We start from the raw sequence: 22,446 nt of genomic DNA, 5'->3' as shown, positions 1-22,446 counted from the left end.
AGGAAGGGCCTTTTGCGGAGCTGCAGTCAGTGGGCGCCCTGCCTGGAAGAGAGTGTGGCCGGGAGGCGGGGGGGATGCCTCCCTGCTGAAGGTCCCACCCGTGCTCACCTCAGCTCCACCCGGATGCCCAGTCAGGTTCTCCTGGCTGCTCGGCTGATGTTTCTATCTTGGTGCTGAGAGGCAGACAGACCCTGAGCAGGCCTCACACCGCACCCCACACACTCTGGAAGAACACCCCAATTATCAGCCACTGGAGGGGAATCATGGCACCTACGGTGGTCCCCAAGATATAGAACTGTCCTAAAGGGCTTTTTGGATAAGAAAGGCCAGACAAGCTGAGCAAAGGACTGCAAACGGATGATACCTGACTCTGGGCAGCAGGTATGTCGAGAATGGCGATGACATCTTCTACACCTTCTCCCGCCCCCCGCCCCATGCCTCCCGGTCCTTCCTCTTGGGCTGCCCTCACAGCCCTCATCCTCCCAATTGGTCCTTCGCACAGATGGAGCGTCTCCCCGGCCCCACAGCTGCTTCCTTCCCACCAGTGTCTCCCATCTCATGGCCGCCACAGAGAGGCTTCCATCTGCCACCTCAACTTCCCCTCAGTGGGGAGGCACCCTTCTCTTCCGGCCTCAGAATAGTTCCCTGAAGTCAGCACTGACTTCTCACTGCCTTCTTGCACAGAAATCTTTTCCAAGAGGTGCTGGGGTCCAGAAGAGGGACAGATGGTCCCTTTCTTTTTATAACACGGCAAGTCTTTTGAAGTGAAGAGCGATGAACACAAGTTTTGCCTTCAGCAGATGTTCTGTGGGCACAACAAATACCACTTTGTGTTCTTCAGCAACTGCGAGCAGTGTGAACTGGGGAGGAGACTGAAATTGGGCAGAGCATTGGCAGAGCATATTCAGGGGGCCCCGGGGCCATGGCGTGATGGTCCCTGTTCAGTCTGCAGGCAGGCTAAGGGCAGGCTTGTGTCTCTCAGCCCGTTCCAGATCTACGCTTCCTAGAAACTGTCCGCTCACCTTCCCCGAGCCCAGGGACCACCCTGAGCCGTGGCCAGCCTGGAAGCACTAACGCTCTAGCTGTGCTTGAGCGCCTCGTCCAGCTAATCCTGAGGCTGGGCCTGAGGCTGTGGGCTGGGACGGATACTCCTCAAGAGAGTCATGGCTCCATGTTATCACACTCTTCCTTGAGCGCCACGATCTGGGGATTTTGCAAAGGACAAGAATGGCCGGCCAGGCATGACATCTTTTGAGCTCCCAAGGAGCCGAAGGCTACCCAGACGTCAGAGGGAAGCCAGTTCCAGGAGCCCTGTCCTGGTGGCTCCTCATCCCTCGGTGACAGAGGTACACAGCATCAGTAACTACTTCTAAGTGCTGCTGTTTGGTGGATTTCCAGAACTGTGTTTGTTTAAAAGGGCATAAGATCCATAGACCTCACTAACTTCAAAGATGTATCATCTTTGCACGGAATTGGCTCCTTCATTGGCTGGCTGGCTCCATTAACTTTATTGCATTGGCAATACTGTGTAGAAGATGTGGGAGATGCCACGGTGGGAAGGAATCTCCAGGGCTGCCTGATTCCCAAGCTCCAGTGGCTTCTGGGGTGGCCGGTGCCCTGTCTGCAGTCCGCTGCAAGGGCCCAACATCCCTCCTGGGTTTACTTGAGGAATTACGTCCATCCACTCACCCATCCATCTGTCACACAGTACTTTTGGAGATGACGAAAGAACCCAAGAATCACCGATTTATGTTGAGAGATATCAGACACATGACCCCAGGAAATGTAAGACAGCCATCGGGACCCATCTTTAGCCCAGAAGTGCTGAGGGACAAGCTGGGGAAGCCTCAAGGTGTGGTACAGTGGAAAGGGGATGGGGGTTAGAGGCAGGCAGTCTTGATCCTGACTCCCATTCCCACTCTACCACTTAGATCCGGGCCAGTGTCTCATGCAAGCCTCGGTTTTCCCTCTGTGAATCCACCTCAGAGGGCAGATGCAAGGGTTACATAAATGCAGAGTGAACATATAATGAATATAAAATATCCACTCCATGCCCTTCCGAAAGACAGAGCTGCATCAACCAGCATGGACAGCTGCCCCCACTCCCCAGCTGTGCTCTCCCAGGCAACTCATCACCTACCCCTGTTGGTGAGAATTTACTCCTAAGCAACAACCCATCCCCCTCCTTTCTGCCCCCTCTCACTCCTTCCACACCACTACAGTGAATATAAGAGTGGGATATTACCTTAAAGATCATTAGAACCCCCCTCCCCCCCATTTTATAGGTGGGGAAACTGAAGTTCAGGGCTCTCACCAAGATATCACATTGTCCCCAGAAACTGTCTCTAGAGAATCTCCTGGGAAACCATCCCCACTCCTTAAGCAATTACTTCAGCTGCTGCTAGGAGTTCTTTGCCTGGAAACCTCTGTCCCTGCACACAGAAAGCCACCTAGAGACAGGGCCCATTGGGCTGGGCTGCTCTGGGCCTGCTCACTGGGTCTCTCCGGGCCATGCCCATGGGGCACACACGGCTAGGCTGCTGGGACCAGAGCGCCACCTCCCACAAGCCAGCAGGTCCACAAGGCATGCGTGGGGGGAAGAGGGCGGACCAGGGACCCATACACTTACGGGGGGCACAGTCAAAAATGGTACCATGCGGGCAAGGTCAGTGATGGCCCCAGGAGTGCGGCCTGACTGGGGAGGAGACATTGTCCAGGCAAGGTGACAAGGACAAACTCTAACGCCATTTGCCAACTAGACTGACAGGTAGCCTGTTATGCACTGAATTGCGTCTCCCCCCCTCCCCCGCCCCATTCATATGCAGCCCTAACTCCTAAAGCAACTGTATTTAGAGATAGGGCCTCTAAGAAGTGACTCAAGGTAAATGAGGTCACGAGGGTGGGACTCTAATCCATGTAAGACAAGGAAGAGACAGCAGGAGGGCTTGCACAGAAGAGAGGCCATGTGAGGGCCCAGCAAGGAGATGGCCAGCGGTAAGCCGAGGAGGGAGGCCACATGAGGAACCAACCTTGTGGGCACACCCTGATCTCGGACTTCCAGCCTCCAGAACCGCGAGGACACAAACACCCGTTGTTTTAGCTGCCCAGTGGGGGGCTTGCTGTGAAGACAGCCCTGACACACTCATACACAGCCCAAGACACTGGTTCCATAGACAGGGGTGCAACACAGATCCCCAGTCGCCCTTACGTGTGTAGACCTGGGCCTGAGACACGGAGCCACGACAACAGTGAGGAGTCACGTGGAAGAGAGGAGGGAAAGGCCGTGAGGGGCCAGTGGGCAAAACCAGACAGTTCACGGCGGCTGGCAGAGCTAGAAAGTAAAAAAAGCATTTTCTTGGTGATGCACTGATGCACAGTTGGGCTTCCCTCTAAGATACGTTTTTGAAAGAAAGAGCGTTATATGATGAAAACAGGCAATGGTGACGACTTCAACAGACTGCAAGCTTTTGGCCGTTTTTTACCTTTAAGCAATTTACACCAAGTTTTCGGTTCCTAACACGCGCGTGCTATTTTGACCTTTTATGCTTCTGGAATAGTGAGTGTGCTCTTGAATGGAATGTCATTTCAGCTGAAGCCAATGTTGGGCCACGTTTCCTCCCGTTGGTTTCGTGGTTTGGGGGACAGTGACCTTCCCATCACACGGGGACCGGCAGCAGGCACACCACAGCTTTGCCCAGCTCTTCCCCTCTCAAAACTCGTTCCCAACCTTAAAAACGGAAAAATGTTAGGGATCAGGCTGGCACGGCATGCCCTTCCCAGCAAAGACAGCATGTGTTAGATGTTTGCAGAATGATTAGGCAACAGGAGACTTGCCATTGACCTGTCACAATGGGAGAGAGAAAGGTTTACAAAGAATTTCTGGACGCTGGGTGTGCACCGATTTCCCAGTGAGGGGTTCATGGCCCTCAAGGGTTTCCTACCCAGATCAAAGCCCCTGAAGACCATGGGGTCTTCACCTGGCAAGACCAGAGTGGTCTTCCAAAACCAGAATGACTTGACCTTGACCAGAATGACTTGACCTTAGCCAGAATGACTTCGCCTTGCAAGACCAAGATGATTTCACCTTGCAAGCCCAGAATGGCTGATAAAATGGATTCTTGCCCAAGATCAGGGATCCTTACCCGGCCTTACTAACTGGGCAAGTAAAGCCAAGAAGCTGGAGGAAAGTCCAGGCTTCCTCAACTCTGTGTACCAAGAGGTCAGGGAACGGACTTCTGGCGCCCTCAGGTATAAATCACTTAGCTGAACCTGTCTCAAATCAGGACAGGCCCTATGAACCATTTGAATAGAAGTGTGTGTGTGGCTCTATGATAGAAATTATATGATTTCTCTATTGAGAAATCATAATTCTGTGTTGCTGGCACTTATTTCAAACATTCTTACCTAAGATCTTGCCTCTGTTGGACTACCTCCTTCTGCTCACTCCCCTCCATCATTCTGACTGCCTTTGAAGGCCTAGTCCACACTGACCTCTCTTCTCCAGCCCCTGTGGCTTTTATTGCTGCCTCCCCCTGGACTCCCCAAGTGGGGTGCGGCCTCCTCCAGGGACACTGCCATCCATGCCAGCACCGGGGACAGTGTCTGGAACACTGTAGGCATCCCCACAGGGCCTCATGTTTGTAGGAGCAGAGATTGTTATGGGGCATGCAGCTAGCACATTCCACAGCATCTTTTGAGTAGGAAGAGCGATTGTGGGCCTTGCGCACAGTAGGTGCCTAATATACACACACTACTTGCTCAGTAAATGCTTGGTGGTGCAGCAGCGAAGGAGGTGACTTGACTCATGCTCTTCAGTGGCCTCTGAGTGTCAGTGATCTAGAACCTAGTGGTCATCCCTGCTCGTATCTGTGTGGGCTTGAGACCAGGCAGCTGGCTTCTTGCCATGGGTCAGTGCCATTTCCTGAAGCCCCCAGAAAGGAAATATTCTCTCCCTCTGCTCTAATCTGAAGAGCCCTCTCATTCCCGTGGTGTCCTGACTCTGCTGGCCCTACCTGTCAACAGTTAGGGCCAGAGCTGGGTTTCTGATCTCAAAAATGCTCAGCAGAGATTTGGGGCTGAAAGCCCATATGCTATTCCTAGTTCCATGTACTCAGTTCCCTGGGGAGGGGCCCCGGGCACCCTGTTGAGCAGAGGGCCCTTGAGACGGTTACACACAGGCTGGGGTGCTGGGGGCACCCGCTGTTCCGAGAATGACATGGTCTCTGGGTGGTCTAGGGGCCTTTGCTGCATCTTTCCGCTTGCCGGTTTCACTCATCATCAAATGATCTGTTAACACAACAGTTAAGCCCTGGACAACCCTCCAATTAATGATTAACAAACCTCAGGAGGCCAGAGTCCTGGGAAGGGGAGGAGGGCTTTCGGAGGCAGGGCTGCGGCAGGTACTGCCCAGGCAAGGACCAAGCACCCCGTGTAGACGAAGTGTCAAATTCCACAGGCTCTGAGACACATATTTCTTAGGTGAGGGGGTGTGTGTTGGGGAGGGGGGTGGGCAGGCTAGAAAAGGGAAAGTTAGGGTAACAGCGTGTCTTGGATTTGGTTCCAGATCTGTGTTGAGGGCTATGTCAGTTAGACCTGGGAGATTATTTCGGCCAACCTTGCTTTAGAAACAATGGCGGGCCTGAGTCAAAGGTGCACCAGACGATAATTCTCCTCCAGGATTCTTTACATTAGCGGCGGTCATAACAACAGCTAACATTATTGTGGGCTTACTATGTGCCAGGCGTGGTGTTGAGACTTTGCCTACATTATTAAGTCCTTAAAAGGGGTTATGCCGACAGCACTAATATTCTCTCCATGTGACCGATGAGGAAACTGAGGCTCAGAGACACCAGTGTTCTGGCACAGCCCCACTGGGTCAGCGGGTAGTGGAGTTTGAATTCTACACCAGGGGTCTGGTGCAGAACCTGGGCTCCCGGCCGCCTTCCGTGCTGCTGGCCACATGCTCCCAACCCACTCCCTCCGCCTGCGTCCTTGGTCGGTTGGTCTGCAGGGGCGACAGAATTCTTTTTGTCCCATCTACTGATATGGCCTTGGAGGAGGACCCACGCAGTGAGCTCGGCACCTCCTCCGACAGGGAGCTCCTGGAACTGGGGGGAGGGTCTCCGCAACAGCCTGATGCCTTCTGGTTGTTATGGCAGCGTGGAGGGGTGTCAAGTGTTACAAGGCGGGAAGGCAAGTTCTTGTGTTGCAAGTGGAGCCCCGGGAACGAGGTGCTTCAGACATCACCATGGGGACGCAATCTCTTAAGACTCCCAAGGTAAACTGGTCTCTGGCTTTTTCAGCTTACCCTGGGCCCCTAAAAGGCCACAGACACTGGAAGGTGGCCCTGGCATTGGTAGTGAAGATACTAATGGCAAGGACTTTTGCAGTGATTCATGACACGCTGGCCACTATCCCAAGGGCTTTGTGTCAAAGAACTCACTTAATCCTCACAACGACTTTAAGTAGCACGTTCTATTACTATCCCCTTTCATAGACAAGGAAACCGAGTCAGAGTTTCAGATTCCCCTATGCTCTGGGGCAAGCATTTGGGTGGAGGTGCCTGCCCCCACCCCAGTGCCCCGCAGTCTAGGGGGGACAATGACACGGGAGCAGGGTGACTGTACTGCAGGTGCGTGGCCACGCACAGAGCACAGCTGGAAGGGAGGCAACCCTAGGCTTGGCGTGGCTTCAGGGCAGCCTGTGAGCAGAACAGCAGAGATGAAGGTGGAGGCAGGCAGAAGTGAGACCCTGAGGCACCACGTGAAGGGTTGGGCACTGTCCCGAAGGTAGCAGGGGCTGGTGGAGGCATTTGCCAGGGAGTGACGGGACCGGACTTGGGTTCTGCAAAGACCATGCTGGCTGCACCGTAGGCCTGGGTGGGAGGAGATGTGCCGTAGGCCTGGAGGCCACCAAGGCAGGCCAGAGGCGTTGGTGCCCTGAGAGGGGAGTGGTGGTGGGGACAGAAAGAGGACAGATCCAGAAGAGGCAGAATCAAAGAAGTTTTCAGACTCAGTGCCTAAGGGGGCAGGTCAAGGACAACCACGGGCTCTGACTTTGAACTCCTGGGTGGATTCGTGATGTCATTTCTGAGACAGAGGCCCGGGAAAAGCAGGTCTGTGGGAAGGTGATTTCAGTTTGGACGTTCTGTGCCTCTGGGCTAACCATGCGTGGGCAAACAGCTTTATCATGAATTCCCAGCTGCTTCCAGAATCTGCACTGAGCAGTGTGTGTCCTGGCATGTCAGAGGGTGGGGAAGGGATGGGGGGATCTGTGCTGGGCTCCACACTGGGGAGAGCAGTCCCAAATCCTCCTGCCAGGAAGGTGACACATCCACTCCCTTTTACACGTGGGGACATGATGGTCCCATGACACTGCTTGACCAGGGGGCTGCCAACAGTATGAACAAACTTGGGCTTCTTCCATCTCCTCTGCACCGGGGAGGGGGCTCTGTTTCTCCCCTCTTCACTAGCTTCTGTCTCTGCTGAACTCTAGACCTGGGGTTAGTGTTGCAGAGTTAAGAGGGCAAAGTACTATGTATGCTCATGTCCACAATCTCATTCAAACCTCCTCTATGCCTGATGAAGATGGTACTCTCATCCCATTTTAAAGATGAAGAAAAGGAGGCTCAGAGAGGTTAGGAGACCTGTCCCCATCACACAGCTATTCACTATGCCTCAAAGTATCTTTTCGAGATCCTGTCTTTGCCACTCATGGAGACAGAGTGGCTGCTCTCCAAGCGGAAGGTGGCATAAAGACACACAGAGCTCCCCCGGGATGGGGTTCTGGGGCAAGGATGAGAAGGAAGAGGTGTGAAACCACAGGGAGGGGCTGAGCACACCCCACAACATGGCTGCCTGGCTGTGGGGATCCTCATGGCCCCTCACCCTAGGCCTACAAAATCTGAAGTCAGAAGAGACAAGCCCTCACCATTTCAGGTCAACTTGGATTTTGCTTTTTGGTTCAGAAGAAGGGAGCAGGTACAAACTTGCTTCTCTCTCCTTGGACATGCAGGTGAAAATATAAACTTTCCACAGCTCACCATTAGTCTGGGGCTTTTAAAGGTCTCTGGCTACCGTCTTAGCCCCTAGGAATCATTTGTGGAAAAAGGTAGGGGATAGAAAAATGACACCAAGAGCTTGCACCTCTGCCCTCACACAACTGGGCTCCTGGGGTACTGGGGCAGTGACATTAGACTTCCCTCACTCATCTCACAAGGCCTGATGCTGGCCACCACCTCTGCCCATAGATTGCATCACGGTTTCCAGTCCAACAAGACAAAGGCCTCGGGTATATGATAACAGGAATCAAATAGAACTAATTCTTTTTTCCTCCCTTATCACTTTGCACACATGAAATCTATATTTTAATTAGTTTTCAGTACATAATCTTTTTTTTTAAAGAATGAAATCCTACCCCCAAATTATTCTTAGAGAAAGAAAGATTCATCTTATAAGTTTCTTAAGAAAATCTATATGTGCTCAATGCATTTAAATAACACTCATTAAAGTGAACTACATGCAAGCTGGCTTCTCTAGTCACAGAAGAGAGACAATCGCTTGACCTATTGCAAATCAAAAAGCATTTCTGCACCACCTTTATTTTTCAATTGGTTAAGTTTTAAATTAAAGTCCCAACGCCCTTTTTGGGAAGGCAGGCTCTCATAGCCCCAACAGAAATTTCAGCTCCATCGATTGGAAGATAAGTACAAGAAACAAAATGTGAAATTTTAAATCAGGGCACTAATGAAGTCTAAAAATACCAGCGGCCCATCCCTCTGGCTGGCAAGACCCGTTCTTCATGGAGGGGATCTCTCCATAATTACTCAACCCCGTGAGAGGCCAGGTTGTCATGTCAAACAATAGAGGAAAAGTCGCGGGACTTTAATGAGCTGGATCTCAAGGAGCTCTATGGTGAATCTTATTATAATGCCGGGCAAGCTTTCAAACCGAACAGGAGAAACGGAAAGTTCTTCTTCTTTTTTTTCCTTCCTCAAGTGGAGTTCTGACTAGTGTTGATAGCATCACGCGGTGCCTCCTGGTTCTCACTTGGAGCCAGATGTCTGTCATTTAGGAGTGTGAAATCAATTGGGTTTTGGAGATGTAGAATCCCTAGGGGCGAAATTAGAAGTGACCCAAATCCAGACCCACATGGTCTTGTCAGGAATATGATTCTCACATGGTAAGTTTCAAAGATTTGGTTTTAAAATTCGGGTTTCTTATTTTAAAAAATATGCAGTTGTTTGACATTAGATCTGACAGACAAATTACAGCTTTAGCAATAAAGGCTTTTAAGATTAGAAATGAAAGGAGAAATTACTTAAAAAAAAAAAACACAAAAAAACCCACACAACCCACCCAGGCTTGAGTTTGGAGGCATTTGTATGTTCATGCTTCATTGTCTTTCTTCACCACAAATATAAGGGGATAAATCAGCTGATGAGGGCCATAAATAGAGAGGTGAGTTAAATGCAGTCTCTGGGGACACAGCCTGCTCACTGGCCGACTACGGAAATCAGCGTGACAGATGGGTCACCGGTTGTCGCTGGCTGGAGCTGGAGGGATCTCACTGGCTTACCAGAAGGCAGGGCTGTGGACACTTCCTAGGCTGACCCTATGCCTGGCCTCACCAAGCCCTGAATCCACCCTCCAGGGCTAGCAGGACAAACTCCCTCAGGGGCCCTCTCTCTCCTTCCCTCCTGTCTGCGGGTTTGAGCTCAGTACAGAGGATGGTTCACGCCCTCTGGCCCCAGAAAGATGTTACAGGTGAGGCTCTGCAATGGCGTGCTGGCCCAGTGTGTCCCTACCGCCTGGAACTTCCTGGGCCCCTAACTTATGGGCTCAGGGTGCTGATTATAGAACGCACCTGTGCCTTTGAGGAGGCGGACCCCAGTTCTGTGCCAAGCTCCAAACCAGGGACTTTAGGCCCAACTGGGCCAGTACCCTTTCTGCCCAGAATAAGTCCTTTTCCTAGATACATGTCTGAAACTTGGCAAATCAGTAAGACCTTTCATCAGCCCTAGGAGGCCTCTAGGGGAGGGGGAGATGCCCCTATGGTGGGAGAGGGAAGACCACCCAGGGCCTTGGGCTTTGGTACAGCCTTGGGAGCAGCCAGGACACCCATTTCCCAGTGTATCAGATCTGGCCATGTATAAACTGGGAGTAAGGTTTTTTTTTTTTTTTTTTTTCTTTTCCTTTTTAGGGGAGAGAGCGCTTAACCAAAACAATTCAAACAAAAAATCAATTTAGTCAATTTTTTTTAAAAAAGATCTTAAACAAAGCAAGAGTTTACCAGAATTTAGATGTAATTTTCTATAATTTTGTCATTTAAAACTAGTGCTGATTTCCAAAACAAAGGCAGTTGGGGCACATTCAGATTGGGAATGAAACCCAGTGGAGATCTAGACACGGCTTTGTTGTGGGGATGCCTGATGAGGTCCGAAAATTGCTTGAAAGAATAAAGATAGAGATGCATGAGAGCAGGCAGGAAAGAATGACTAGTGGGAGTCATTGCTCTGCAGAGAGACAGGGCCCCCTGAGAAGCCATCTCCAGGGGCTCTGAGTGAGAAGGCTGAGAAGTGATGCCCAGAGGTCCACACCTCCTAGGACTCCCCTCTTTCAAAGGAGGCCTGGGTACCCCAGCAGGCAGACCGCCCACCATGTGCCCTCCTGCCTGCCACTGGGTCCAGGCCTGGCTGCCTCCCCTCTCTACTCAGCAGGAGAGGGGCTTGGCTGTCTGGAGCTCTAAGGGATAGCAAGTAAGTCTGGGGTGGATAAACCCCACCAGTCTAACATCTGTGGTCCCTTGTCCTCCTGCCCCCTTCTGCATTCCAGCTGGAGAGATCCCTGAGAGAGACCTCAGGAGTGATGCCTGTTTGCTGATGCACTTTGTCCTAACCCTAAGGCTGGGGGCTCATCCTGCAGCCTCTGTTGTCAAGGATCTGCCTTGAAAACTGCCCTGGGGGTGGGGCAAAGGGGTTAACTGAAGGCTGAGGCTAGAGGTGCTCTTTCCTGGAGCCTCACAGAGCCACCCTTGGGTCCTTGAAACAAAAAATCCAAGTGGCTCAGGATGGTCTGGGAGTGTCTCCTGGGGAAGAGACATTCCCCTCACCTAATGTCTGGGGAGCTGCTCTCATCCGATGGCACAGCAGAGGGTGCTTTTCTGGGGAAGGACACAATTCATGTTCTGACTGTTCTTATGGGTGGAAAATGGAGAAGGCCCCACAAAGGACTGTTCCATGGAGCCCTAAGAGGAGCAGATGATTCCTGCTCATACCATACTTGGCCTGGCCTTGGGGTCAGAGGTGAGAATGGCTTAGGGCTTGGGCTGGAGGCAGAAGGACCCTGGACTTTGCAGGCTCTTCCTTCCCTTCCTCTCCCTGCCAGCTCACAGGTCCTCGCCTTGCTTTCCTTCCGTCCTCCACCTTCCCCTCTGCCTCCTCTGCCTGAGGCCAGGCTGTCTTGGGCAGGGGGAGGCCCCGCCACTACTTCTGGGCTGGGTGAGGCCAGGGAGGGACCTGCTGGAGAGCACACTCCTGTCCGCACTGCTGTCATGACTGCTCGGGGAAGCACAGATGTGGGCACACAGGAGTATGTGGGCAGCGGAACTTACCTTTGGGGTGCCCGGGGTCGGTGAACTCATACTTCCCCACGCCAATGGTCCGCAGCATCTGTAGCCCGTGGGCTGAGTCAGTTGTGGGGGGCCCATTGGTGGCAGGGGCACCGCTGGGGAGGGTGGCAGACGGCTGGGCTGGTGGTGGTGGAGGCAGCAGAGGCCCTGCCATGTGGCCGTTGCCCACGGCAGTGGGTCCCGGGCGGCCCACCTGCCCCACGCCAGGCAGTGTGGACATGGCCAGGGGCTGCGGGCTGGCATACAGGGCCTGGGCGGGCATGTTGACCACCACGCTGCTCAGTGGCTGAGAGGGTGCCTGTGGGAGTGAGTAGTGGCCTGGCATCAGCGGGAGCTGGGGCCCCACGTGGGGAGGCAGTGAGGGCGTCACCCCAATGACTGGGGCCTGGACGTTCACAGCCGGGCTGAAGGTGGGAGGCTGGGTCACTCCATAGGAGTGTGCGATCAGGGCGGGCTGGCTCCCGGCGGCCACCGTGGTCACCCACGGCCCTGTGCCTGCAAGGGAGACAGAAGAGATGTCATCTGCTGGATACACATTCCCTCGGCAAACACCGACTGCCCCAGGCCCTGGGCTGGTGCTGAGGTCACAGAGGTGGAAAAGACACCTGCATCCAGGAACCCCCAGGTTAAAAATCTGTGATTATGGTAGCATAGGATAAATGCTTTGGGGGTATATGAGCAGATGGCCTTGGAGGCTCAGAGGGGGAGCACAATCTACTTGGGAGAGCTCAAGAGGCAACAAAAGAGAGAGAGAAAAAAAGCAGAGACCTTCAAAGAGTTCTGGGTTCAAATTTTGACTCTGCCATTTATTAGCCAGGAGCCCCGGGCAAGGTGCTTATCTTCTCTGAGCCTCATTCTTCTCGTCTGTTAAATGCAACTAGCAACACCTACCTCAGAGGTCTCTTGGGATGAATTGAATGAGGAAAATGTATTTGGAAAAAAAGAAAAAAGAAAAACTAGCAGAGTGTTTGGCATGTATTAAATGTTCCATAAATGTTGGTGTTTTTCCTTCCTTTCTGGAGAATAGCTGTCTGGAGGAGGTGGGGAGAAAGGTGGATTGTGAAGATAGTAGGTGTTTGCTGGGCAAGGTGAGAACACCAGAACCTGGAGCCGTGCAAGGGCCCTGTGGTGCAGGAAGGGAGAGCAGGAGGTGCGGGAAGTGGGGGAAGGCGGGCAGGAGCTGGGGGGCCAGGCTTTCTCCTAAGCAACCTCTGCATGGCCGGCCCTGGGGGAAACAACAGAAGTGCATTTGGCCCTTAAGGGAATTTTGACTGAAGAAGACACACCTCCTGAGACTTGATACAAGATTCGAGGCCTGCTGAGCCCAGGTCAGGCCGAGCAGGGTCAGGTCCCCTTGAGCTGAGCTGACACTGAGGTGACCCAAGCGTGCTTGTGAGCGAAGCCAGAAGACACTGTGACAGGGAAGGCAGCCTGGGTCACCGCTGACTGAATAAGTGTGGGGCTAGGTCTCCATCACCCAAATGCCACCTTGGTTTTCATGATGCTGCTGGAATGGCAGTATAGACTGAGGGCAGGGAGACTGAGGAAGAGAGTGGGGGCCGGGGGGCCACTCAGGACCCCCAGCCCCAGAGACGAGAAGGGGAGCTGGGAGCTCCCTCACAGAAATAGGAGGTTAGAGAAAACTAGAAGCTGGCAAATATTGGTGAAGCAGTGCCGGCAAGATTCTAGAATAGGCTGCTAAGGGGGATTGTCCCTAAGTCTGAGGAAGAGGAGGCAGCTGTGAGCCAGCCTGGTGTCTTAAGCACAAGACATGCCATCCTAAGCTCATTTCTCTCCAGGATTAGCCAGGGAGCCTGGAACGATGCACCAGAACTTGGGAGCACAGCTAGTGACTTCTCTGGGAACTCTGGTGAAGGTACAGAGATGCCGGGCCATGGCGGTGACTGATTGTCAGAGTGCGATTGGCCCAGAGGATGCTGGGGACCTCAAGGAGGTCTCTAGTGATGTGCACTGAGCCCTGCTCACCCTATTTATCAATGAGTTGTATGACAGGGAGGATATCACCACTCAATCTGGAGGTGACATCATATTGGGAGGGTTAGGCAGAGGTCAGCAATAAAGAGCTGGAATCTAAGAGATCTTTAGAGTCCTGGGGGAAGATATTGACAAGGACTTGCCTGTGAGTCCCTACACCCCGCTACCTAAGGCAGATTGAGAGGACGGGGGTCAGAATTGCTGCCATGACAGTCTTGGGGTCTCACTGGTGACAGCGCATGTCTGGGGCTAGGAGCCAATCAGAAGTGACCTAAGGCTGCAGTGGTCAAAGTAGAGGGGCTGAATGAAGGAGGTGCTGGTCATAGCACATGTGGGCTCTTTGCGTTGGGTTCCGGGCCCTGAGGGACGCAGAGGGAGAAATAATTCTCTGGAGGGCAAAGGAACTGGCAGCCACAGGCTTTGGAGTGTGGCCGAGGGACCTGGTGTGTTTATCCTGCAGAAGACTTGGAGGGGAGGATGAGTGGGGTGTTCAGGTATCTGTAGGGCTGTGGTGTGGAGGGCCAAGCAGACGAGTTCTGTGTATCCTAAGGGGAGGTCTGGGACCAATGTGTGGTAACAGGGAAGGTGTTGTTATGGTCAGAGCTGACCCAAGAAGGCCTGGAGTGCTGTAGGAGGTGAGGAGTCCTCAGTCCCGGGGGGTGGAGCATCCTGGTTCTCATTTCAACATTGGCAAGGCAAAACCTCCCTGGAAGGTGTGACTTGAGAGACATATGAACCAGAATCCTGAGGTTTGGGAAGGACTATTCAAAATAACACAAAGCAGATTCACAGTCACTCCTGTGATGTCACTCTCACTCCCTCCACCTCCGCCAAAGCCTTCTTGAGTAGCAGAGAAAGGGGTAGAGATGCAGCTACTGCCCAGGACACACAGGGTCCCTACCCGCAGGCAGCCTGAGGCCTGGGCTGCTGCAGGCCCCTGAGCTGGGACCTGCTGAGGAGCTGGAGTACCCAGGGGGCCTCTGACCCCCTTCCCAGCCTCGCCGTGGGAGTCTCTGGCTGCCGATGAAGTACACACCTGGATTGTCGCTCTCCCTCATCTGTTTGGAGGGTGGCTCATCAGTGTCCCAGGGCGTGGACTGATTGATGGGCGTCTGCCCCCACCGGATGCTGGTCGTGAGTCCCTGGGACTGATTGTCCGCTTTGGAGATTCCAGGGGCCTGGGGAGAAGCAGAGCAGGAGGATGAGCACGGCCTGACTAGGGCTGCTGCCTTGGGGCCCATCCACGGAGTGGTGCCACGGGGCCAGCGGCAGAGACCGGGCCCCACACCCAGCGCCACCGGGGAGCTGCAGAGCATTTGGGCTTAGTGTTTGTAGGCTTCTGCTGCAGTCCCACCCCCAGGAACACCCAACCCAGTGCCTCCCCCGCCGCCCTCTGCAGTCAGGCCCCATACCAGCCTCTGAGGCCCCCACGTGCCACTCCATGGAGGAGGTGTGGGGAGGGTAGGGGCTGAGACCTGTGGGAGGACAGCTCAGCACATGTAGCATCTTCCCTGGGACCCTCGGCTCCTTGTTGTGGGAAGGAGGGAGGCTCTCTGTTTCAGGATCTCATTCTCTAATTTAGATATTTAGATTAACGAGAAAATGAACCCCAGGTTGAAAACAAACATTAGCACAGCATTGGTCTCTGAGCTACAGCCTTGATGGAATATTATATGGTCATTAAAAATCATGTTTACTGAAATGCATAATGAGATGGCAAAATGCTTACACTATAATGTTAAATGAGAAAAGCAGGACATAAAATGACACGAGAAAAGCAGGACATAAAATGACACAAATAGAAGCTCACATGTAAAACAGTACGTGTAGGAGAGAACAAACCAAAATGCTAGCCGGGGTGTTATTCTTGGTGAGAGGAATATGGGTAAATTCTACTCTCTTGTCTCTACTTTTCTGTATGCCAAATTTTCTACTATGGCCATTACCATTATAATAAGAAAAAAAAAAAAGAAAGAAGAACAAGAAGAAATCCAAAAGCATGTTGGAGAGCCTGGGATTGGGATCACTGCGATGTGGCGGGGGTGGGGGGTGGGTCTCAGCACAGGTGGTTTCAGGAAGTTTCCGCAGTTCCCAAGACTGCAGCCAGAGCCCCAACCAGGTTGGGGGTGAAGGAGGAGGTGGGGTGGGGGGCAGAGCCGGCTGTCCCCCAGGGGGGCCTGAAGGGGCATCTCTGCAGGCTTCTCTCAGGTAAGGGCCATGGTCTTCCTGACTTCTCACAGAAGCTGACCCAGTGAGCCAGCTGGTGGGGGCAGCGCCCCACTGGGCCTCCCTGAGCAGCGGGAATGGCTGAGTAGGGGCGGGTGGAGAGGAGGGAGGACAGCACTTATTGGGTCTTTGATGCCTAATGCAGATGACAAACAGCGCCTGCATTAGGGCCGGCTGGGAGGAGCGGAGCTGTATCCCATTAGGACCTGTGGGCTACAAGGAGCTAATTGCATTAGGCTGCACTTTATCTCTGGCCTGCATTTCAGATGCTTTGCTTCTGTGAACAGAGCAGGAAACAAAGGGACGAGTGAGTCTCCGGAGGAAAGAACAATTCAATGGACAAGCTTCCTTCTCAGAGGCCCCTGCCCCATTTCTGTCAGTGGGACAAATGGGAGCTTGGGGTTGGCTGTGGGGGTGGGGGCGCTGGGGAGGGGGCTGGGGATTTAGCCACACTCACCGATAGTCCTGTGGCACTTAGGGAACAAAAGCGTGGCTTCTACAGCATTCTCTGTAAACAGAGGGCTTTGCAGAGCGCCCTGCTTGCAGCCAGCTCTGCATTCCCAGCTTCCCCTGGGTGCTCGTGGGCTGGGAGGTGCAGAGGTCCTTCCCATAACCAGAGGCTGGCGAAGGGGAAGGAGCCTGTGGGATGTCCCATTCAGGGCCCTGTCTGGGGGGTGAGGTTTGAAGGACGACACTCCAGCCTCCTCGAGCACCCTCCTTCACGGACAGTACAGAGACCCCTCTGCCAGGAGGGGGTGCTGCAGCCCCTCTCTGCAGCCCGGGGTTCCCGGAGGCCTCTCAGGCCAGAGGCAGGTCTGATTTTCAGGGTCCTCCCGCCCTTGCCATTTGTCGCCCGCTGAATCAGCATTGTCCTCCGCCTGGTACTTTGGGACAGGGTCCGGAAGGGCTCTGGGAGTTTAAAGGCTCTGGGTCTTATGGCAGCGGCTGCCACCAGTAGGGGCGGTTAGGGTTTCCTCCTCCACAGCGAGTAACCCGATTCTGAACTTGAAAACTTTAGGAGTCCCTGTTTTTGCTCTAAAACTGTGGGGTTTCTGAACTTGAAACACTGCACACTTTTGCAAGGGCTTAGTCCCTTGGCTCCAAAACCCTCCTGCCAGGTCATTCACCAATGCATTTTTTGGTTAGTTGATTTTTTCAGTAAACAAGCACTGGGCCTCTGCTCCCTGCCAGGCCCTGCCCCGGGCACTGGGGATGGGGTGACGGAGACTCAGCCCTGCCCTCAGGCGGCTGCTCCCAGCGGAGTGGAGCACTCAGCTCTGCAAATTGTACGCAAGTCAGCCTCCCAAAGGAAGCAGGGGGCACAGGGGTGAGCCCAGAATGGCTGGGTGCAGCCAGGGGTGGCTACAGCAGGCCTACCGCTTGGCTCTGTCTTTCACAACGATTACAGGCAAGTTCTTATGTGCAAGAAAGCCGTTCTGTGAGAAGGGAAACAGGGTCTTTCATTTTTCCCTTTAGGAAAGATAAATAAGGCCACTCTCTCTACTCGCACTAGCAACTTCTGAAGCTACGAGCAAATCACAGCTCAGAAATTTCTATTTATTTATTTATTTATTTTTAAACAATGAAATGAACATTCCTTTCTCCACTCCCTCAAGAAAAAACTGGATACGGTTGTGCATTTTGCCAGGGGCCTGGGCACCCAGGTGGGTGAGGGATGTTGCAGCTGGTGATGGGAATCAGCTGGGCCTGACCGGAGCCCTTCCTCCCGCAAAGGGCTCCAGGCCCAAAGTAAATGCATGGTCTCCAGAGTTCTGGAGGCTTCGGGAGCACTGTGTGCGGGTCCATGGCTCCAGCTCTGAACTGAGCTCCTGCTAAGACTTTCTCCCTTGGTCCGGAGTCCCCAAAGGTCTGTGACTCCACCGAAGGCTCTCCAGGTCTCCCCCAGCCCGAGCAGGCCTCCCCAGTTCCACTTCTCCTTGCCAGGGGGATCCCAGCACAAGAATGCCACAGAAACCAACCAGGAGCACAGCCCAGGCCGGGGGAGGAAGGCAGGACTGAGGGAAGCTCCCCTGGCCCCCTCCCACCTCATCATCTGGGACATCGGTGAAGCCACCCAGACATCTGGCCTTTTGCCAGCGTTCCTGGTCATGTTTCTGCTCCCCTGACATGATGATCCTCTGGGAGGAGTGACAAGAGAGAGGCAGGTGAGGAGAGCCCTCCTCCTGCCTGGTGCTTCAGAGAGGCCCTCTCTGCCCATCACTGGGCTGGGCAGGCTTCTCTCTGCTTCCCTTTAATGAGATGCTAATAGGATGCCTCATTAACGCCGCAGCTTTTAAACCCTAAGCTCTTGTAAATTTTCAAAGGTCACATTTTTACGGCAGCTGACAGCATCCTGCTTCTTTCAGTGACTGAAGAACACTAAAGACCCCGATCCTTTATGGATGAAGCTGGTCCAGGGGCGGGAACCTCACCAGGTGACAAGCCTCACAGGGCCCCTGGCTTGTGCTTTACCAGCCTGGGGAGAACCAGGTACACATCGCCCACCGAGCCGCACTGGAGGCCTGCTCTGTTTGAGGGAAGCTGTGGGGGCCAAAGGTAGTGCACAATGCAAAGATGCCTGGCAGAGAGGGGTCAGGGGGCACTTTTCCTCCCACGAAGCACCTTGTGCCCACCAGGCGATTCACCCATGATGCTGTGACTGCTCAGAGGGGCTACTTTTTGTTAATTTTCCCACCGAGAGGGAGCCCCTTTTTCTACTTTGCACAAAGGTGCCATGTAGGTGAGCAGCATCCCAGGTAGTCAGGAAGGTTTGAAAGATGATGGGATGGAGCTCCCCTGGGGCCCCTCACATGGGAGGAGTGACAACACCAGCACCCATGTCCATCTCCTGCTGATGCTGATAAACCTGTGAACCTTGACCTTCTTCTTTTTTTTTTTTTAAAGATTTTATTTATTTGAGAGAGAGAGAATGAGAGAGAGCACATGAGAGGGGGGAGGGTCAGAGGGAGAAGGAGACTCCCCGCTGAGCAGGGAGCCCGATGCGGGACTCGATCCTGGGACTCCAGGATCATGACCTGAGCCGAAGGCAGTCGCTTAACCAACTGAGCCACCCAGGCGCCCGAACCTTGACCTTCTTGTCACTTGTGTGGTGCTGACAGGGCTGGCAGGGACTGCCTTCTGCTGGGCCTCCCTGAGCACGGCTGGGCCCATCCCTCACAGCAGTGAGCCTCCTCCCCTCAAGGGACCCCGGAGCCCCCGAGCCCTCACCTCCATTTGATTGGTCAGACAAAGCTTCCCTGCTCACTGTGGCCCAAAAGCACCACGGGACACTGGGTCATAGTGATCGTCAAGCTCAGCTCCTGCCCTCGAGGAGTCTACACTAGCAGGATGGGAAAGGCCTGCACCAGGGACCCGGAGGATGACACAGGCTGGGAGAGCAGGAAACAGACCCATGAGGCTATGACAGCTTGGGGCCAGGCCTTTTAAGGGGGCTCACAGCCTCTGCCTGGGTCCCTCAGCTCCCCCCTGTCAGATGAATACCACCAAGTGACTCTAGTCAGCACCACCGAAGCAGCAGATGGTCCAGCCAAGACCTCTCGGAGTTTGTGCACAAATTTGTGAGATACTTTGAAATATTGTTTAAAGCCACTAAAAGAAAAAAGATACACAGTCTACTGTGTATATTGCAAAATAGCAAAAGACCAAAAAGTCATCTGCGTGTTGCTCTTGACATATAAATGCAACAGTTTTGTATGTATCCTTTGTGTTCCACAGAGGATGCCTGCAGCGTAACTCTAGTGGGGACTGTACATAAATGCTTTAGCTAAAGCTGGTGCAGCCTCTCCCCAAGCACACCCCAGCTGGGTGGGGTGGGGGGATGGGGCCTTGGGTGAAAACTGACAAGCCCCAGGGAGGACAACAGCAGTGGGTAACCGGGGGCTGACTGCACTCTGAGCTTGACCTGCAGCCTCGGTTTTGTCTCACGACTCCCCGTAATTTCCACCTAATTTGGAAAAGACAAGTATTGGCTCTGGGTTTTGAGGGCCCCTTCTGATGAAGGACTGCTGTTGATGTGGCCTGAGCCCCACAGTGGACCTTGGGCATCTTCTCTGACTGCCTGGCACCTTGGCAACACCCGCCATCTTGAGGTGGCAGCCAGAAAACTTGCTCTACCAGCTTCCCTTGCAGCTAGATTCCAGGCGTGGGTGAGGTTTTGGTCTGGAAGTTGGGCAACGTGAGGGAGCCGGCACAGCTCCCAGTCCACGGTCTGCAGAGGTTGCTGGTAGAGACCCACAGATCTGGGAGCACACCGATGGTGGAGGCCCTGGGGTCCCAGGCATAGCATCAGCTGTGAAAGCTGCCATTTCCTTTCCCTTCTTACTCTGGAAGGTTCTCAGGGCTCGTCTGAGAACAGCAAGAGTAGGTTCCCACCCAGTTCCCAGAAGAAGTGAATATGCTCAGGCCCCACTGATCACCAGGCCCTGGGCTATGCTGGGGAATCCCATCATGGTGGTGGCTGTGTGCACAGCGGGGCAGGCCACTCCCTGCAAGGAGTGGATGCTTCATCTCCTTCTCAGCATCCCTCCCCCTGCAAGGCACTGAGCCTCTTCATGGTGTCTACTCCACCTGTGGGGACAGGTGGAGGCCAGTTTAAACTTATTCAGTCTGGTATATTGGGGACTGAGTGTAGGAACCTCCCTGAGGCTCTTGCACCATGAAGGTGAGGCCCTAGGAAGGCAATTTTTTCTTGAAGAATGGTATTCTAATGTTGGAAATCCAGGTTTGGGGAGGAGCTGTTTTGGTGTCTGTGTTTTTTAGATTACAGCTGATGTTTATACCTAGGTTGTTGGCTTTCTAGGACTGGCAGGTTGTCAATGAGAGCACAGATTCCAAGGTCACACAGGTAGGGCACTGACCACTGCTAATGTAGGGGTTCTCCAATGTGAATGCACATAAGTATCTGGGGGTGTATGCAAGTGTTAGGAATGCAGGTTTCTGAACCCACCCAGAGCTTCTGGTTCAGTAGGTCTGGGACAGGGGACCCCTGAGTGTGGCGGTTTAATAGGCCTACCAGGGGATATAGGTAGTCCATGGACCTCACTCTGGGGAGCAATGACAGTCTGGATGTTCAAGTTTGCAGGCCTGTGTGCCTGAATGTGGGGGACTGAGGAGCTGAAGCTGCAGGCCAGGTCCTGAATGGGACAGATTTTTGGGTCTTGCTCCGGTGGCTCACGGGAGCCGGCTCCTTGGTGATACCATCTTCATGGACCCCTGGCCCCAACCTCAGTTTCAGAGGGTCAGAAGGACATTTTGTCAGATGCTAAAGCTATAAATCTGTGGCTTCTGGGAAGAGCAAATGACATTTATGGGTCTCTCAGTTCTCATTTCATGATTGCCACCGAACTACAAAAAGGAGAATCATCACAGTTAAATCCCCACTTGGGTCTAGGGGAGGCTCTCCGGAGCCCCCCCCCGACTCTCATTAATGAGGCTGCCCTCTCTGGCCCGCTGGACCCAGGCCGGCGCCCTCGGCCTCCCCTTCAGAACACTGCCATAATGTGCTTCGGAGACCGCTGAAATTTCTAATAATACTAACCAATGATGTGTTAAATTGAGACACTTCTGGCTCGAATGCCGGAAACTGCATGATGGTTTAAAGGACCAGTGCTTACCTTTCTCTATCAATTTGCTGCTAAATTACTGCTTTCGGAGCAACTTACAGAAAAGTAATTCTTTATTTAAATTTTAATTTCAATCTTGTCATTTTAAATATATATTCAGATTCCAATCATATTACAGAATATGATGATGTCTTTGGGGGGCAAGTGTTCCTGCTGGGAACCTGGGTGGGAGGAAGACGATGTGATGGGGGAGGGTAAGGAGAGCCCAGTAAGGAGGGAGTGACCCTAGGGGACAGCTGGACGAGGGCAGCGCATGTGCTGGGGTGGGAGATAGAATTGGAGGCCAGTGGTCGGCCTCTAACCTGGCCTTGTGACCCCAGGCTTTGTGCCCTGCCCTGAGGGTCTCCAGCAGCCACTGACCACTTCCTGCGCCTTCTCTTCACCACAAGGGCCCAGCAAGCCCAGCTGTAAACACATGCCAGGCACAGATGAGATGGGGCTGCCTGGACTGCCGCCATCCTAACGGCTCACATTTATTGGGCACCATCTACACGCCAGGCACAGGCATGCTGTGATTTCCTTCCATGAGGAGTTCGTGATTTCACCTGTATTTTACAGATGAGAGTAATAGGGTCCAGAGAAGTTTGATAATAGCTAGAATAGGCCAGACTCGGGCCTCTAACCCACGTCTATTCTATCCTTAGACGCTCCGAAGTGATCTGGGATGGCTGGAATGTTCCCAGGCCACCCGGCTCCAGCCCGCCCCTGCTGTGGCCAACAGCCCCATAAAGCGGTTCAGCCACGTCTACGCGGCACCCTCTGTACCTGCTGGGATAACACTTAGACCCCTCCCCTGGTGCTCTGAGTACCAGCCATGGCCTCCCCTCTCCCCACTCTGTCCAGCCCAACCGAGCCTCTGACCCTGACAGCATGCTGGGCTTCCCTCATGTCTCCCACTCCCTCGGGCCTCCCAGACCCTAAACTGCCACCGATGTGTTCCCCCAAATGCCGCCAG

General features: G+C 53.5%; 1 protein-coding gene across 2 annotated transcripts in view; it reads right to left on the bottom strand.

Moving 5' to 3' along the window:
- Positions 1–22,446, bottom strand: part of KLHL29 (kelch like family member 29) — a 306,360-nt gene that overhangs the window by 50,340 nt on the left and 233,574 nt on the right. For both annotated transcript variants that reach the window (XM_035000667.1, XM_035000666.1), the window contains 2 exons: positions 14,660–14,801; positions 11,611–12,123 (listed from right to left, as the gene is read on the bottom strand). In XM_035000667.1, coding sequence (XP_034856558.1) covers positions 11,611–12,123; positions 14,660–14,801 — 655 coding nt within the window. The remainder of the gene's footprint in view (positions 1–11,610; positions 12,124–14,659; positions 14,802–22,446) is intronic.

The sequence above is a fragment of the Mirounga leonina genome, unplaced genomic scaffold, assembly GCF_011800145.1.
Source record: "Mirounga leonina isolate KUSES-001 unplaced genomic scaffold, KU_Mleo_1.0 Mir_125, whole genome shotgun sequence".
NCBI lineage: Eukaryota > Metazoa > Chordata > Mammalia > Carnivora > Phocidae > Mirounga > Mirounga leonina.
Note: the sequence above shows the minus strand (reverse complement) of the source record. Positions and strands in the feature narration are given on the sequence as shown.